Genomic DNA, 17,570 nt, shown 5'->3' with positions numbered 1-17,570 from the left:
ACCTAGAACCACTCGACCACAACGGCCGGCTGTGAATTTTGTCTTGGAATTCATGTGGCTCTTTTTTTTTTTTTTTCTTTTAGCCAGATTCTGTATTTGCATTGCTCCCTCTGTAAACAATAGTTGTGTCAGTGGCATATCTTTTATAGTACATTATGTTGGCACCACAGTCTGGATTCACCTTTTCTAGCTGATTAAAAAAAATATCTGCTGTGATACCCACTAAGCACTTTACCACAGCGAGTCCATCACTCAGTTGTATGTATATAATTCACTTGCATTTGGTATTACATTGAGTCTGACAGTGCATGAACATTTGTTCGTCAAATGATAGCCATAGGTATGATTCACATGTGTTTTAATAGCACTTTACTTAACTCAGAATTAGACCTAGTTAAAATTGTTTTACTTATTGTAAAGTCTTAATATAACTTCTTTTAAAAAGTTTTTTCCCCAGTTATAGCCTCTGAGGGTGGCTACTGTGCACTGTCAAGGGTTATGATAGTGTCACAAAAAGTGATAGCATCAAAAATAAACAAAACTTAACAAGAAGTCAATCACTGTCTCCTTAAAAGGACTGTCGTTTTCATCTGTATGTGCTTGTGAGGATGTATGCATATCTGTTTATAATTTGTGAGCACACTGTCATGTCCTATTTTATGTTACTTGCAGTGTTTTAAAATAAACAGATTTCAGATAAGAGCTCTTAGCTGTTGTCGCATTAGTGAAAACTTGTTAGACTACTGTCTGGACCTCGAAAGTTTTTGATTGCAAATTATTTGCTGGTAGGTTGATTGTGTAAAATTTTGATTGATGACGGTGTCTTATACTCCAGCCTGTACTGGGAGCAATCACAAATTTAGTCTTACATAGAGAATGCAGTAAGAGTGAAAGGCTTATTCAGAAGATGCAAAAAGAATCAGAGGAGAGGCTGAAAACTAGTTCAGAATTGTTGCCATATTAATGTCTGTGCATAGTGTTCAGATATTGTTGATATATGTTACACTTCAGAATTTATCTGATCGTTGCAGAGTAATTCTGAAAACTTCTTTAGTGGTCTCAAATGTTGAAATGTAACAAAATTATATAATCAACTCTAGTAATTTATTTTGAATTTCATGTGCAAATTTCTTTTCAAATGTACTCACTATCTTTTTGCAACTGCAGGACACGAACCAACCATTAATTTTATTTTTGAACAGTGGTCAGTAATGCAATAAAGTAAAATATATGTGCTTCAAGAAAACATATATGATGGTAAAGTGTATGAAACATTCAGTGTAGAGGTAGTTAACTTCCAGAGAATGGAGATGTAGCAAGTTTATGTATACAGAATAATGTCAAGGAGAAATTTTTCAAATGTTCTCAAACGTATGTATTTATTTTACAAACATATGTAGCAATTTGTACATGTTTGTAAATACTCTGCAAGCCGCCATATGATGCATGGTGGAGGGTACCTTATACCACTGTTAGTCCTTCCCTTTCCTGTTCCACTTGCAAATGGAATGAGGGAAAAATGACTGTCCATGTGCTTCTGTATGAGCCCTAATTTCTCTTATCTTGTCCTCCTGGTCCCTAAGCAAAATGGACGTTGACAGTCAAGCACATATGCCAGTTCTGTAAATTTTCTCATTAGTGTTTTGTGAAAAAACACCATCTTCCATTTGTATTTATTAGGCATATCTGTAATACTTGCTTGTTGACTAAACCTATTAGCAACAAATGCAGCAACAAAGCTCTGAATTTCTTTGATGACTTCCTTTAATCTGACCTGCTGAGGGATCCAAAACACTTGAGCAATACTCAGGATTGGGTCCCACTAGTGTTCTATATGTTGTCACCTTAATAGTTGAGCTTCACCTTCCGAAAATACTCCCAACAAACCAAACCTGACCATTCGTCTTTCCTCCTACCAATCTTACATGCTCTTTCCTCTTCTTATCACTTTGCAATGTTGTGCCTCGATATTTAGTCAACATGTCTATGTCAAGCGGCACACAGCTAATACTGTATTCAGGCATTACAGGATTGTTTTTCCTACTCATCTGGAGTAACTTACATGTTTCTACTTCTAAAGCAAGCTGACATTCATCACATCAACGAGAAACTTTGTCTAAGTCATTTTGTATCCTCCTACAGTCACTCAATGATGACACATTTTTGTAAACCACAGCATCAGCAGCAAACAGCCACAAATTGATGCTCATTCTGTCTGTCAGATCTTTTTTGTAGATAGAGAATAAGAGCAGCCCTGTCACTCGTTGCTAAGGCACTCCCGCAGTACCCTTGTCTCTGATGAACATTCATTGTCCAGGACAACATACTGGACTCTGTAACTTATGGTGTGTTCAAGCCATACACATATTTGGGGACCTATCCCATATACTTGGATGTTCGTTAACTATCTGCAGTGTGGCACTGTGTCAAATGCTTTCTGAAAATCTACGAATATCCAATCTGACTGTTGCCCTCCATCCATTATTCCCAGGATATCGCTAGAGGAAAAGGGCAAGCTGAGTTTCACTTTCTGAATCCCTGTTGAGTTCTGGACACAAGCTTCTCTGTCTCAAGGAAATTTATTGTATTCAAACTGAGAATATGCTCGAGAATTATTTAGCAAACTAACATTAAGGATGATGGTTTATAATTCTGTGGATCTGTTCTTTTACACTTATTAGCACTGAGGTGACAAAAAAATCATGGGATAACAGTAGACACATATACAGAGGGCATTGCTATTGATTACCCAAGGTATAAAAGGGCAGTGCATTGGCAGAGCTGTAATTTGTACTCAGGTGATTCATGTGAAAATTTTTCCAACAGGATTATAGCCACTTGACAGGAGTTGACAGACATTAAACACACATTGGTAGTTAGAGCTAGATGCATTAGACATTACATTTTGGTAATCGTTAGGGAAGTCAATATTCTGAGATCAAGAGTGTGCCAAGAATATCAAATTTCAGCATTAACCTCTCACCACAGACAATGCAGTGGCCAATGGCCTTCACTTAATGACCAAGAGAAGCAGTGTTTGCGTAGAGTTGTCAGTGCTAACAGATAACCAACGCTGCATGAAATAACCACAGAAATCAATATGGGACATATGACAAACGTATTAGTTAGGACAGTGTGGCAAAATTTGATGTTAATGGGCTATGGAGGCAGACTACCATTGCAAGTACCTTTGCTAACAGCATGACAGCTTGCAGTGCCTCTCTTGGGCTTTTGACCATATCAGTTGGACTCTCGATTACTGGAAAACCATGGCTAGGTCAGATGTGTCCCGATTTCAGTTGGTAAGAGGTGATGGTAGGGTTCTACTGTAGCACACAGTCCGCATGAAGCCATTGGCCCAAGTTGTCAACACAGCACTGTGAAAGCTGATTGTGGTTCCATAATGGTGTGGGCTGTGTTTACATGAAATGGAAAGGGTACTCTGGCCCAACTGAATGTATCATTGACTGGAAATTGTGATTTCGACTACTTTGAGACTGTTTGCAGCCATTCGTGGGCTTCGTGTTCCCATACAGTGATGGAATTTTTTTGGATGACAATGCACCATGTCACTGGACCAAGTTGTTCACTATTAGTTTGAAGAACATTCTGGACAATTTGAGTGAATGATTTGGCCTGGTGACTGACTTGTTTTCAACTCTTTCAGTTGCTTCTGTATGCCAGGGATACCTATTCCTATTACTTTCATAAGGGAGTCTATCTGATAGCAAATGATGGTATGGCTGTATGATCGTCTTGCATAAATGATTTCCCAGAATGTAATCCCAACAACACTTGAGTTTCTCTACAGTTTCTCATTAGCCGATTACACTTATAATTTTGAAACCTTCAATACTTTCTCACTGTAAATTGTAAGCTCTTGTTTGGTGTTCCATATTGGTACCTGTAATGTTTGGGGACAATATGAAATTGCGGGAACCATATCGAAAGAGCAGTTACAATGATATAGAATATTAACCAAATGTTCCTGAGAAGCTAAAAAAGAAGAAACTTTTGAGTTACATGCAAGCATAGTTGCATTGAGTGATCCTTCCTCTTGTGGCATGTGACTTACTGCAGGAAACCTTGTGACCATTAGATATACCAAGCTGATACTGTTAGAAACAGAAACCTGTAATGTGAAACAAAGGTGTGCAGCAATCATGTGTATCAAAGTGTATTACATTTGCTTCTATATATGAGTGCATTGATAAGCAATTGCTAAGAAACCTTGCTAAATCATATGTTTCAGGTGTTGTTTAATCAGATAGAACTTGAATTGGTGATCAGTTAAACTTGAATTAGAAATAAACTTAATTTCTCGTTTGTTATTAAAAACTGGTTATTGCAGTCTAAAATTATAATAAAACAAATTAAACAATTATCTGCAAGCATTATCCCTTTAGAAGGACCTTTGCTAGCTGGAGAAATGTGTTTGCTGATGTAGTCAAAGATTTCCTTCAACAGATGGAGCTAAAGTCTAAAAATCAGTATTTTCGTCACATTGTTCATTTGTTGTCCTGTAAAAGGTTGCTATTTTACTTAAGCTATGGTCTCCTGTAGACACTCTCATAGTCTAACATAAGAGTCATTAGTTATGTTTTATGAAATTAAATGAGGTCATAGTCTTTCCCTTACACTGTAGTTGGTCTTCTGGTGGAAGAGGCACAATATTCAAATTTTGGTGGAAAATGACAATGAGTTCATTATAACACTTGCACAATCTTCCAGCATAATTGTAGCTAGTGGTATAATTGTTAGTGAGTAGATAAGCATTTGATGAATATATTTGCACTGCTTTTTTGAACAAGCTTGGGAGTTTGTCATAGCTAGTTCTATATAAAGTAAGTAGTTTTTTTTTACTTGCAAAAATCATGGGAGTAATGCACAAAATGCAAACTCTTGCTCAAGAGAGTAGAACAACAGGTAGAAAGTACAGTTGGTGACTACCAAGTGGGATTCAGGAAGGGAAGAGGTTGTGTAGAACAGATATTTATCCTGAAGCAAATGATAGAATATAGGGCCTTAAAAAACAAGAAGACAGTAATAACCTTCATGGACTTCACAAAGGCATATGACTCCATCAACAGACAGACTCTTGGTAGGATACTGAAGAACAGAGGACTTGATGGAACTACACAAGAACTCCTAAAAGAAATTCTAACAGACACAAAATCAAGGCTGAGATTCAGAGGAGCACTGTCAGAAGAATTTGAGGTCAAGACTGGTGTTAAACAGGGAGATGGATTGTCACCATTGTTGTTCAATATAGCACTGGACGAAGTGATCAGGCAGTGGAGAGCAATAAACGAGGAAATAGGAATGCCGAAGACCCATGTGGGGGACAAAAAGGACAACAGGGCTCAAGTGGACTGCCTAACCTTTGCAGATGACATAGCAGTAGTAAGTGAGACGGAAGAAGACGCAAAGACACAACTCAAAAACTTAAGTAAGGTAGCCAGAAAGGTGGGACTGAGGATCGCCTATAACAAGACAAAGACATTAAATACCACTGCAGACTGGGAAACACCGGAAGGTGCTGTGCAAATGGTGGACAAATTTAAATACCTGGGAGAATTTATAACAGGAAGGAACAGGAGCAAGGAGGGAATAACAGAGAGGACAAAGAAGATGAGGTCAGCCCTTCTGCATGACGAGAGAGATATACAATAAAAAGAATATATCCATAGAGGCAAAGATAAGCCACTATGAGGCAACGGTGAGGAATGCAGTATTCTATGCTGCTGAGACGATGACATTAGGAAGAAATGGGGCAGAACAACTAGAGAAAGAAGAGAGAAAAATACTGAGAAAAATACTAGCTCCCAAAAGAGGTGGAGAGAGGTGGATGCGAAGATCTAGGGAAGAATTGCACCGGAACATGAGAACAATATCTGGGAAAATCAGACTCAAAAGGGCAAGGTTTCCTGGACATGTAGTTAGGATGAGTATGGACAGAATGACGAAGAGAGTGTGGGAAACAACACGAGGACAATGGGAAAGACAGGAACCAAGTGGGTTGTTGATCTTCGGAAGGACTGGTTGGAATTGGGGATCAAGGTTGATGGAAAGGAAACTTGGAGGAACAAATATACACCAACAAATATGCCGGAGATCAATGACAGAGAGGAATACAGGAAAAGATTAGAGTGTCACCAGTGGAGCCGAAAGGAGAAACAGAAACTGAAGATCTCGGAAGAAGAGCGGGAGAGAAGAAGAGGAAGAATGAAGAGGTTCTGGAAGAAGAAGAGGAAAATGCAGTTCACGAAGGGGCCACCCGTGGTCCTACAGAGGCTGTAATGCAAGAAGAAGAAGAAGAAAATGCAGAAACAAGCACTTGGTAACAATGCTTTAGTCAAGGCACAAACACAGGAAATAAATGGCCAACATCTACATCCGTATACTTCTCTGCAAGACACCTTATGGTGCGTGGCAGAGAGTAATAAGGTGTATAACTATCTATATGCCTCCATATTTGCTTACCATATCTTCATGGTTCTTATGCAAAAAGTTCATTGGTGGCAGTATAATTTTTCTCAGTCAGTATCAAGTGTTGGTACTCTGAAATTTCTCAATAACGTTTAGTGAAAGAATAACTTCTTCCTTCCAAGTATTCTCGTTTGAATTCAGGTAGCATCTCTGCAATACTCACATGTTGGTCAAACCTATGTGTAACAAATATAGCAGCAAGCCTCTGAATTCTTTGAAGTGCTCCTCTAATCTGACCTGATGGGGATCCCAAACATTCAAGTAGTACATGGGAATGGATTGCACCAGTGTTCCATATGTGGTCTTCTTTAAAGATGAGCTACACTTTCCTAAAATTCTCACAATAAACCAAAGTCAATCATTTGCCTTCTCTACTACCATCCTTGCGTGCTCATTCGATTTCATATCACTTTGCAGCATTATGCCTAGATATTTAATTAACATGACCGTATCAAGCAATACACTGTTAATGCTGTATTTGGACATTATGAGGTTGTTTATTCTACTAATCCATATTAACTTACATTTTTCTACATTTAGAGGAAGCTGGCATTCATCGTACAAAGTGAAAATTTTGTTTAAGTCACCTTGTATCCTTCTACAGTCTCTCTACTATAACAACTTCCTGTAAACCACAGCATCATCTGCAAACAGCTGCAGAATGATGATATTTTATGTACATATAGAATAAGAGCAGCTCTATCACACTTCCCTGAGGAATTCCTGATAATATCCTTCTCTCTGAACACCTACCATTCAGGACAGTATACTATTACTTAAGAAGTCTTCAAGCCACTCACATATCTGGGAAACTAATCTGTATGCTCGGACCTTCATTAACAGCTTGGAGTGAGGCACCATGACAAATGCTTTCCAGAAATCAAGCAATATTGAATCTGCCTGTTTCTCTTCCTCTATGGTTTGCAGGATTTATCATGTGAGTAAAGAGCAAGCTGAGTTTCGCATGAGTGATACTTTCTAAACCTCTGCACGATCAGTGATTATCATATGGGATGGCTGTTAGTTGATATCACATAAGTGTGGGCTCAAGTACCATGAAAACCTAGATCACTGTTACACTCTGTAACTAAATTACAGTGCATCTTTCTGTCGAACTGAACATGGGAGGAATGCATTGAAGTTTGTGCCATGACTGCTGAATGATAGACAGAAGCTGTGTTGTTTGGAAATTTCATCAATAGCGTCAAAAGCATCAAAACCTTCTTCTGAATATATCCTTAAAATCTTGTAGAAACTGTAGGGAAGGCCTTTTTCACCATAACCATTGAGGGTCAATGGTCAATGACCAACATTAAATCCGTGTTGATCTATTCCTTTGACATTGATGAGATTGTTTTAAAGAATGTATTCTGCCTCCTCAAAATGAATAATATACATCTGTGTTGAATGTTTTAAATTTTTTAAGGAACAGCAGGAGGAAAAAATTTCGAGAGATGGGGCATGAAAATTTTAAAGTCCAGCATGGTGATGCATGACAATGTACAGCATATATGATGCAATAATTATTGTCATAAATCAGGACAGTTGATCTCATACACCATATTCACCAAAATCAAATTCATTTGGTTTTTTCCTCACAGTGGAGCAAATTTGTGTAATAACCCATAAAATGCCATACATCCTAACAAAGGAGGAACACTTCCAGAGTGTGTTCTGAAAGTAACAGCAACACCTTAACACCTTGATATGTGCCTGCTCCCACAGGGACTACCTTGAAGGTGATGGTACAGAGTACGATGCGAATTTGACATAATAGTATTATTAAAAATTTCAGACACTGTTGGACCACATATTGCACATCCGGACTTTATCACTTGGTAATATTAAACCACATCATGTTTCATAAATCCCTAAGTTTCTTCAGTCAATAGTAGTAGTATTGATTGACTTGGTTCTCGTCCTGCTCTAACATAAGTATATCTGACAAAACATAAATATATCTAAAAAGAAAGATGATGAGACTTACCAAACAAAAGCGCTGGCAGGTCGATAGACACACAAACAAACACAAACATACACACAAAATTCTAGCTTTCGCAACCAACGGTTGCCTCTTTCCTGACGAGGCAATCATTGGTTGCGAAAGCTAGAATTTTGTGTGTATGTTTGTGTTTGTTTGTGTGTCTATCGACATGCCAGCGCTTTTGTTTGATAAGTCTCATCATCTTTCTTTTTAGATATATTTTTCCCACGTGGAATGTTTCCCTCTATTATATTCATATCATTAATTTGACAAAACATAAATGTATATATGTCACTGACACTTTGTTTATGACAAACAGGTATTCCTTAGTTATCATTCATGTTCCAAATTCATCTAATCTCTATATTTCCCCAAATGTGAAGTGACTGTGGTAAGTAATAGTTATTTTGTCCACATACGTGGAAGCCTAGAATAGAACTTTCCTGCAGGTGGAACATCTGCATTTCCATAATTCCTCCTTGACTTTTTGATCATTACCTGCACTTGCAGTATGGTGTTTGACACATACAGTATAACAAGCACATAACTCACTTATAGCAGTGCCATATGTAAAGCATTATACAAACGTGGAATATTATATGCTACCCTGAGTTTTCACTTAGTCTGCACCACATTAACATGTTATGTTTCAGTTGCAGATTGGTGTAGCCTTTTGTGGCAAGATAATAAGAGTTTTCAAAAGAATTTATGGTTGATTGCAGGTCCCTTCAGTAAATTTCGTATGTTATTAAATCTGTTTATCCATACATACTGATGCTCCAGTTGGTAGTATCATGTTTTTCCCATGTAACAAATTTCTTGCTTCACTTCCTCCAGTGTGTATGGTTTGTTAACATACAATTTTGTTAAAAGTTACATCATAATCAGTAAAATAGTTACAAGCATTTAGGTCAGGTGTGCAAACAAAATATGGAAAAATTCTTGCATTGGAATGTGACAGGGCCTGGAAACGCTCATTCAAGTTATTGTATCAGCTGGGGAGTCCCGGTACTAGGAAGTCACATAATATCTTGGTGCAGTACTTCATTCTCACAGTATTTGCCTGACTCTTCTCCTCTAAAAGATAATGGCCCAATGATCCTGTTTGACTCACTCTGCACATTACAATTTTTTGAATGCTGTTAATGCAAAATTTAGAGATTGGCATATGACTAGCACAACTTTACAAGTGGAAGTCTGTGTCATTGGGCATCATATTATTGCTAGGATCTATTGTTTCTGAGTCTGTACAAACTCTGTAGTTTTCATCTCATCATGACTCTACTTCTGCACATGCACCGACTTCTATCAGATAGGAAAGAATGCAAACTGTTGAATGCCAAGAGCTAGTTTGTGCAGTGTAATCCACTGCACATCGGAAGTTATTGATACATTTTCATACAAAAATCTATGGAAATATTTGTATTTATTTGTGATTTAAAGTAATGGAAAAAAGCAGAGAAAAAGAATAGTGTCTAAAATATACTGCTATCATCTAAATAGAATGTCCACATTTACAATAGTAAAAGTGTAAAAGCGGCAAGATATGTAGTAGGACATAAGTGTACTCCATTGTCTAAAAGTATGTAACTGCAAGAAGAATACAAAAAGGTGTGTTGAGTGCAACTGAATTGAAACTAACAGTAGTATTGTTACTTTGGCAGTAAGAGCAGGGGGGTGGTAGTATTGTTACTTTGGCAATAAGAGAAGGGGGTGGGGGGTGGGGGTGGAGAGAGACTGCTCCAGTGAGAAGCAACAAAGACTGTAAATTAAGGGTAACAAAGTAGATATTTTTTCTGTAACAATTATATTGAAAACAGTTTTACTGCAGTTGAAATCAAAGTAGCTTATAAATAGTCAACATTTCCACACGAAAGAAAACTACATTTTGGTACTCTACTTTTTTCTCTTTTTTAATAAACAGAATACTATCACATATTTCATCTTAGTTTTGACATAACCAAAAATAATTTATGTACTGATTACAGAACCAGTAGTATTCTGGAGAAAATGATGTATAGTTGTGTGCAGGAGCATACAGTGTGAAAGCTTATTTGTCAAATGACAACAGTGCCAGAAATACCTATTTGGAATGCATTAGTCAATAACTCAACATCTGTTAGTTGGCTGTACCTTGCCTAAATTACTGCCTGCTGAATTTCTTTGCTACCACTCCCCAACTTACTCATCCTCATTGCCTCCTATAATGTTACTGGAGGCAGCAACCTAATCAAAAACTCTGCGTTACTTGTCAGTTAAGTGCATCCATTGAGCAACTCTATATGATACAATGTTTTCAGATCCACTTGCACAGCGAATGTGCCAAATGCAGTCAAAAAGAAAAGAACTACCAGCAATAGTTATTCTTTCTCTTCTCTCATTCACCCCACCCACTTCCCCCCTCCCCCTGCATCCCATGAAAATACTGATACTATCAGTCTAAAATTGTAGTCTTTTCTCAGCCTCCTTTTTTCCCCTGTGCAAACAACACTCACTGTTGTAGCTGTTGCCATGTCATGTTAAGAAGTAATTTAAAACATCACTGTTGAAATTTTGCATGTTTTTTGTAATATTTGTCGCTTCTTTTCATATAAGAGGAGCTTCTCTCTGAAATGAAAATTTCTCTTTCTTCTGTCTTCTGTCTTTGCTCAGAAATTGAATGTTTTCACCTGTCTGTCAGTACTGTGTAACAATGAAACATTGTTAATTTGCTTTTATGTATGTATATATCAGCTATTTTAAAACTGCCTGCTTTTATCTGTCTATATACATCTTTCTTTTTTGTGTACCATCTTCATTTCACAGTCTTCAGATATCTGTGCTGAATTGGATACTTGAAGGTGCACGTCATTTGATATTTAACACAGCGAAATATTCCTTGAATGTGCCAGTACTAACTATATATAATGTGTGTTTTGTGTCAGACTTTCACGAGGTAATCTCTGTTTTTGTTCTATTAATTGAATAAGGAAACAGAAAATTAAATTTTTTGTGTAATGTGATTGATTGACAAGATAAGTTTACACAGTAACATGTCTTCATGAATTGTTACAAATTATTTTTTTGTAATCAGGGGAAATCATCTACCTCATTTGACTACATCAGAAGATTTTTATTCACAACAGTAAGTAGGAACACCAGAAACATTTGAATTTTGCGAGTATGATATCACAGTTTGGCTTGATTAAAGCACATTAAATCTTACTGTTTTAATATGGCACAGAGACTAGAAACTAGACTACTTGCTTTCTAAGCTTTGCATTTCCATAATTATGTATTTGAGAGTAGCCAAATTTCTATTTTCTCCAGTTTCCTAACCACACAGTTCTTTCAGGAGGTTTTTCTTTTTCTTTTTTTCTTTTCTTTTTTTTCTTTAGTAGCAATCATCAAAATTATAACATTGACAAGGGCTATTTCATGATAAATCACAGACACACGTGCTCGTATTTTGAAGTATGTTGTTTTAACGGAAAAGCTTCTGCAAACAAAAAGTCTAAATGCTTAAAAACTGAAAGTATGGTGAACATAAATAAAATTGCAGTTTTTCTCACCAGTAAAATAGCATTTATGCAAGATTTAAGTTGTGGTAAGGATAGTATCTTCCATTTGTTTCAATAAGAGAAGAGAGCAGTTTGAGGATGAACTCTGTTATTTTGGGTTTCCTTCCAGTAAATCATGTATTTACAGTCAAAAGGAAAGGTATACACTTATCTAAACAAACTCCAAAAGAAACCAAAGGGTCGTGCTACAAGTTTTTAACTGTTGTATAATTTAGCATCTGTAGAGCTTCCTGCTTGAAGCAGTCAATTGAGATACATTCCCACTCACTTAACAATAGTAGAGTGTAACACATGTTTGCAGATGAGCAGAAACGTATGTGTGTGTGTGTGTGTGTGTGTGTGTGTGTGTGTGTGTGTGGGGTAAGATCAGTAACAATGTGTCTAGAGTGTACACTAAGAGTTCTTGAGAATGAAACTGTTATATCAGTCACACTGAGAAGTGATATTTAAAAATATTAGAATTGGAACACAGCTGTTGGAAAAAGTTTCCCATATTACTCTCAGAGGTCAAACTAGTCAATTAGCAAGATGACAGTGGTGTATGTATTTTTTATATGTATTCGACCAACACAAAAATGTTTGCTAAGCTTTTCAAAACAGGAGGCCGTTAGTGATGCCAGTTTGTATTAGTGAAGTTCAGCCTTACTGTACATCAGTGGCTTTTTATCAGTTTTAGTTGCAAATTGGCACCCAATGAATGAGATATTAAACTCATGTTTGGTTCAAGCTTGTTCTGTCAGTGGAAGTCTCAGAATCCAGTATTGGAATGTGACCATCTGCTGTGAACCTCATGATAATGTGCTTATTTGCAGTGCTGTAAGAACTGTTGTTTTGTGAGCTGTGAATGTGTCTGGGAGTTGCTGTACAGAAATATGATCAAAACTTATTGACATTTAAGTGCAGAACTGCAATGTCAGGCCCTCGTACAAAGCTGTAATTTCAGATAAACTGAATGCAAATGGATTTAGGCTGTGCCCTTCCTTTTTCCTTCCCATTTGCTGTGTGTGTATGATGTTGTGCAGGAAAGTGGTATCTAGCTTTTATTAAAATATTATGCAGCATCTAAATAAAGTGGGTAGTGGCTAAAAGTAAGATGTATGTATTTTACAAATTTTGAGCGTGTGACTTTTCTGCTTGTATTGTAACAGCTTTATAACACCAGCTTTTCATATTACAAAATTACAGAGAGATTAAATAGCTTGGCCATTACTCGTGTAACTGAGAGGTGAAATTCCAAGTACTGCTAATACACACACTGTTTGTAAACAGTTCTTGGAATTTTGTCTTCTCAAGGTAAGTAATGGGCAATCATTCTATCTCCACTTAATTTTACAGTCTACCGTATTGTGATTTATCCACATTGCTTTATTATCTAGTCGGGTAATCAAAGCTAGTTTTGAGGACTAATATTGCTTATGAATTAGTTCATGTTTGCCAGGTATGTAATGTTGTAATGAGAGTACTAGTTACATGTTTGTGTTTCTTACAGTCCTTAAATATTAGCTGACATACATTTTCTGTGATAAATGTCGTGTTGTTCCAACCAGGGTTTGGTATATGTTGTTATAAGTTTCAGATTGTTGAGGTAAAGGACTCGGAAGTGCTCTGCCATAGCATCAAAATAGTATACATGTGTCATTTTGTTTTCATGAGTGCATAAACAGGAGCCAAGGCATGTGTTACCTGTGTGTTGTAACCTCCTTTTATGACTTGCTACTTTGTTCTTGATAAATGTGTGTTTATTGCATTCAGGTATCAATACCCTAAGCGAGAAATATTAGACATTAAGTTTAGTTCCTGTAGAGAAACATAGAAGGACAAACCACAAGGAAGTTGTAAGTTTTCTCTGGTTCACTATTACCACATTATACTGAAATATTAAATTTGAGACAATGGAGTTGATTTTTGGGGAGCTGTGAGTAAAAATTGCTACGCAGAAAGATAAATGAGGGAAAGTGAGTAGTAGCTGACGTCATAGCAAAGGGAGTCATTTTGGTCAAAGTTTTGGTCAATAAGGATTAATAATGTTTAAGGGAATACGATGAATAACGTATAACATTAACTAATATACTGGAAGAAAGAAAACAGTCTCTCTCTCTCTCTCTCTCTCTCTCTCTCTCTCTCTCTCTCTCTCTCTCTCCCCCCCCCCCCTCCCTCCCCCTCCCCCCCCTCCCCTCCCCTCATAATATCAGTATAATGATTGTTGGTATTGAAAGAAGTTAATATTGATACAATTTGTTTTTTGACTTCATCATTTTACATACATTGATGTTCTGACAGCAAATGTTATAGAATATATTTGTATGAATTTGTTGTATGTAACTTGAAAGAAGTTAGATGAAATTTTTCTGTGTGTCTAGCAATTCTATTCTGTTAGGAGATGCCTATCAATGATGAACACATTCAGTTTTTTTGAGTTTCTCTAAGCTGTTCTTTTCTTGTCCTATGTAGGTGGTAAGCTTGCTAAGAACTTTTATTTAATGACATGTGACTTCAATGGTTAAGTATCAGACCACAAACCAAACATCCATAGTTTAGTCATCTGTCAGCCCAAGGCTGTTTTCAGAGACATATTACTTCTTTCAACTCTGGACATAGGATGACAAGGTTGTACTACTATCAATATGACTATGCCTAGTAAAGCATTGCAATTTGCAGGCTAGCCTTCTGGTTGAGGACAGCTTTACTTACGTAATTTATTCTCTACTTTTACAATAATGGAATGTTTTGGAAAAATTTAAACAGAGGTTGAGATTAATGCTGAATATTCAGCGCAAATTGCTTAGTGACGGATAGTAGTGGTGACTGTGTGTAGGTATTTGAATTCTGAGTCTCCTGCAAAGCTGTATGCTTAAACTGATGGGTGTACAAACAGTTATGATATTTGACGTTGCTGATGTGAGTGCTGGTCTTGACAGAGAGCCCAGAAGAAGACATGCAGGTTTCACAGAGTGGGAAGATATAGAGGATTTAGGACAGAGTGCTTTTGGAATGTCAGGACAACCTGCAGATTTAAGTTACATTAACAGCAGTCTCGTACACATGAAAGGGAAGTGAGGATGAGGGATGGATGTTTGGAAAGGGATAACGAGGTGGAAAACAAGTACCAATAAAATGCCCTAGAATAACTGTGCAAACTGAAACAAATAAGAATTCACATGCATTACTGATTGTGGGGAAATGAGTGATAAACACTAGGTTATAGGCATCTTTGCGGAACAACACTGAACACTATAGTAAACTTACGATGAGGTTGGATGACTGACCAATACTTACCACCAGGAGGTGAAACTCCAAGTACTGCTAACAGGCGCACACAATAGTGGGAGGGGTGGGGGAAGAACTGTCCTCTCCTTCCAAAATATTAATTCATGAAGAAGGAAACCAGGATATTTTTTTCACTTTTCTGTTTGCTAGAATAGTGTTCTCTACTGTTATACATTTCAATTGGCAGTACTTAGAATTCCAAGATAAGTACTGGCCAGCATTTCTGCCTCATAATTTTAGATGTCACTGGCAGAGAATGACATGGTGGCTGGTTGGCATCTTGTATTCCTCAGGTCCTGAATGTGTATTGTGTTTAATTTTATGCTTTCCTCAACTCTCTTAGAAAGTAGTTTCGAATGAAATTCAACTGTACTACGTGATTACTGGTCAGTTCAGATGGACCTTTCCTGAAAAATTTTAGCGGAGAGGGTATACAGCAGTAATGGAAATCCACTAACAAAATTTATGAGGAATGTTCAGCTGCTTGTTTGCAAGTTCTTTCAGTTGTACACCTCTTCAGAGACTTAAATGTATCTAGCCTACCCCAGTAACCCTACTGGGGAAAGGGAACCTACTGTTAAATATAGTATTCAAACCATGTGTCGTTCCTGACATACCTACACATCGAGTGGTGAGGGCTAGCATAATGGCAGACTGAAAAATTCTGGTGTCCAAGCACGCTTTGTCCTATGACCTTACAGACTCCAGGCTCACACTTTACCACCAGGTTGACAATAGTCGGTATTCAGTGTAGTCATGAAAAAAAATCTATTCATCAAACAGCACCACTCAGGCACTCACGCATCGTCACAAAAAAAGGTATCTTTCAGATCCAAATTGGAATGTATATCAGAAAGATAGATTAGATTCTCGAGGAAGGGGGGAGTTCATAGCAACAAGCAGAAGCTTTAGGTCCAGTGAGGTCCAAAATGAATCTGATTGCAAACTAGTATAAACTAGAGGAACTGAGATCAGTGGACTTAGCTTAATAAACAGGTATTTCTACCTATCACCAGAATTAGACATTTAGTCAGAGTGTCATTCAAAGGTATCCTAAACTCGATGGCACAGATGTACCTCCACATGCAAAAGAAATATCCTAAATCTCCTTGTTGCAAATGGACTTGCTCTTTTGAGTGTGTTACCAGTGAATGGTTAGCTGCCATAATTCTGTTACAGGAACAATGGTCACCACGGCTAAAAAGGTCATCAAGAAAGCCAGTAAAGCATGTGTGTTTTGTTGAAGTAATAGTGTCAGTTTTAATTTATTTAAGTGAGGAACTGAGGACATTTAGTTCAGGTCTGGCAGATGCAGAGCAATTATGGTTAAAGTTGAAAAACTTATATACTGTGGTCTGGATAGGCATGTTCCATGTACAGTAATAAAAGATGGCGAAGGCCCATCCTGGTTTAATTTGACCATTCAGAGACTGTTGTGAAAACGGATACACTATACTCTTGCTACAAAAGTGATTGCAGGCATACTGGTGGAGAAAAGTTGATAGCAATTCATGCATCCATAAGTAGGGCTATGTTTGAAGGCAACAGTAATTTCCACAGTCTTAATCTACTGAAAGATTGAACTGAAAATGCTAAGATGATCTGGTTATACATAAAGAAAGCAGGATTTTTAAAGCCCATGTTTAGAAATTGATTCATGCGAGGGAATACTACCATACTAATGTTTGACTGCCACATAGACTCACAAATAAGTGCTATCGATATTAGCAGCCCCCGATATTGAAAAACTCTCAAGACTACTTAAAGTGAATAAGGAAAGAGGCACTGATGAAATTCCAGTTTGTTTTTACATTTGATGTACCATGAAATGGTATTGCCTTATGGAAACATAGTGACCATCTTTCATATGACGGCAGGAACAGTCTTGTGGTTGATCCATGCACCCTGACTGCAGATCTGTACATCATTCTGGTGATTTGACATATTGTGCTACCATTCATGAACAACTTTCCAGAGGATATTTTATGACAGGATAAAGCTCACCCACATGCTGTTGTTGTAACCCAACATGCTCTACAGAATGTCAACATATTGCCCTGTCTTGCTCGATCACTGTATGTGTGTTCAATCAAGTACACACGGGACATCACCGGAAACAACACCAGTGTCATCCACAACCAGCCTTAACCACAACTGTATTGACCGATCAAGTGCAACAGGCATGGAGTACCATCCCAGAAATTGACATATAACATCTGGCACCTGTACAACACAATGCCTGCATGTTTGCATACTTGCATTCAACATTA

General features: G+C 37.4%; 1 protein-coding gene across 12 annotated transcripts in view; it reads left to right on the top strand.

The window, feature by feature from the left end:
• The window catches only part of LOC126161768 (mitogen-activated protein kinase kinase kinase kinase 5), a 323,445-nt gene that overhangs the window by 178,381 nt on the left and 127,494 nt on the right, over window positions 1-17,570 (top strand). For 5 of the 12 annotated variants that reach the window (XM_049917832.1, XM_049917830.1, XM_049917827.1 and 2 more), the window contains one exon: window positions 11,547-11,597. The exons of the other annotated variants lie outside the window; for them this stretch is intronic. In XM_049917832.1, coding sequence (XP_049773789.1) covers window positions 11,547-11,597 — 51 coding nt within the window. The remainder of the gene's footprint in view (window positions 1-11,546; window positions 11,598-17,570) is intronic. 12 annotated transcript variants of the gene reach the window in all.

The sequence above is a fragment of the Schistocerca cancellata genome, chromosome 2, assembly GCF_023864275.1.
Source record: "Schistocerca cancellata isolate TAMUIC-IGC-003103 chromosome 2, iqSchCanc2.1, whole genome shotgun sequence".
Classification (NCBI taxonomy): Eukaryota; Metazoa; Arthropoda; class Insecta; order Orthoptera; family Acrididae; genus Schistocerca; species Schistocerca cancellata.
The sequence above is the reverse complement of the archived record's forward strand: the minus strand, read 5'-3'. Positions and strand labels throughout refer to the sequence as shown.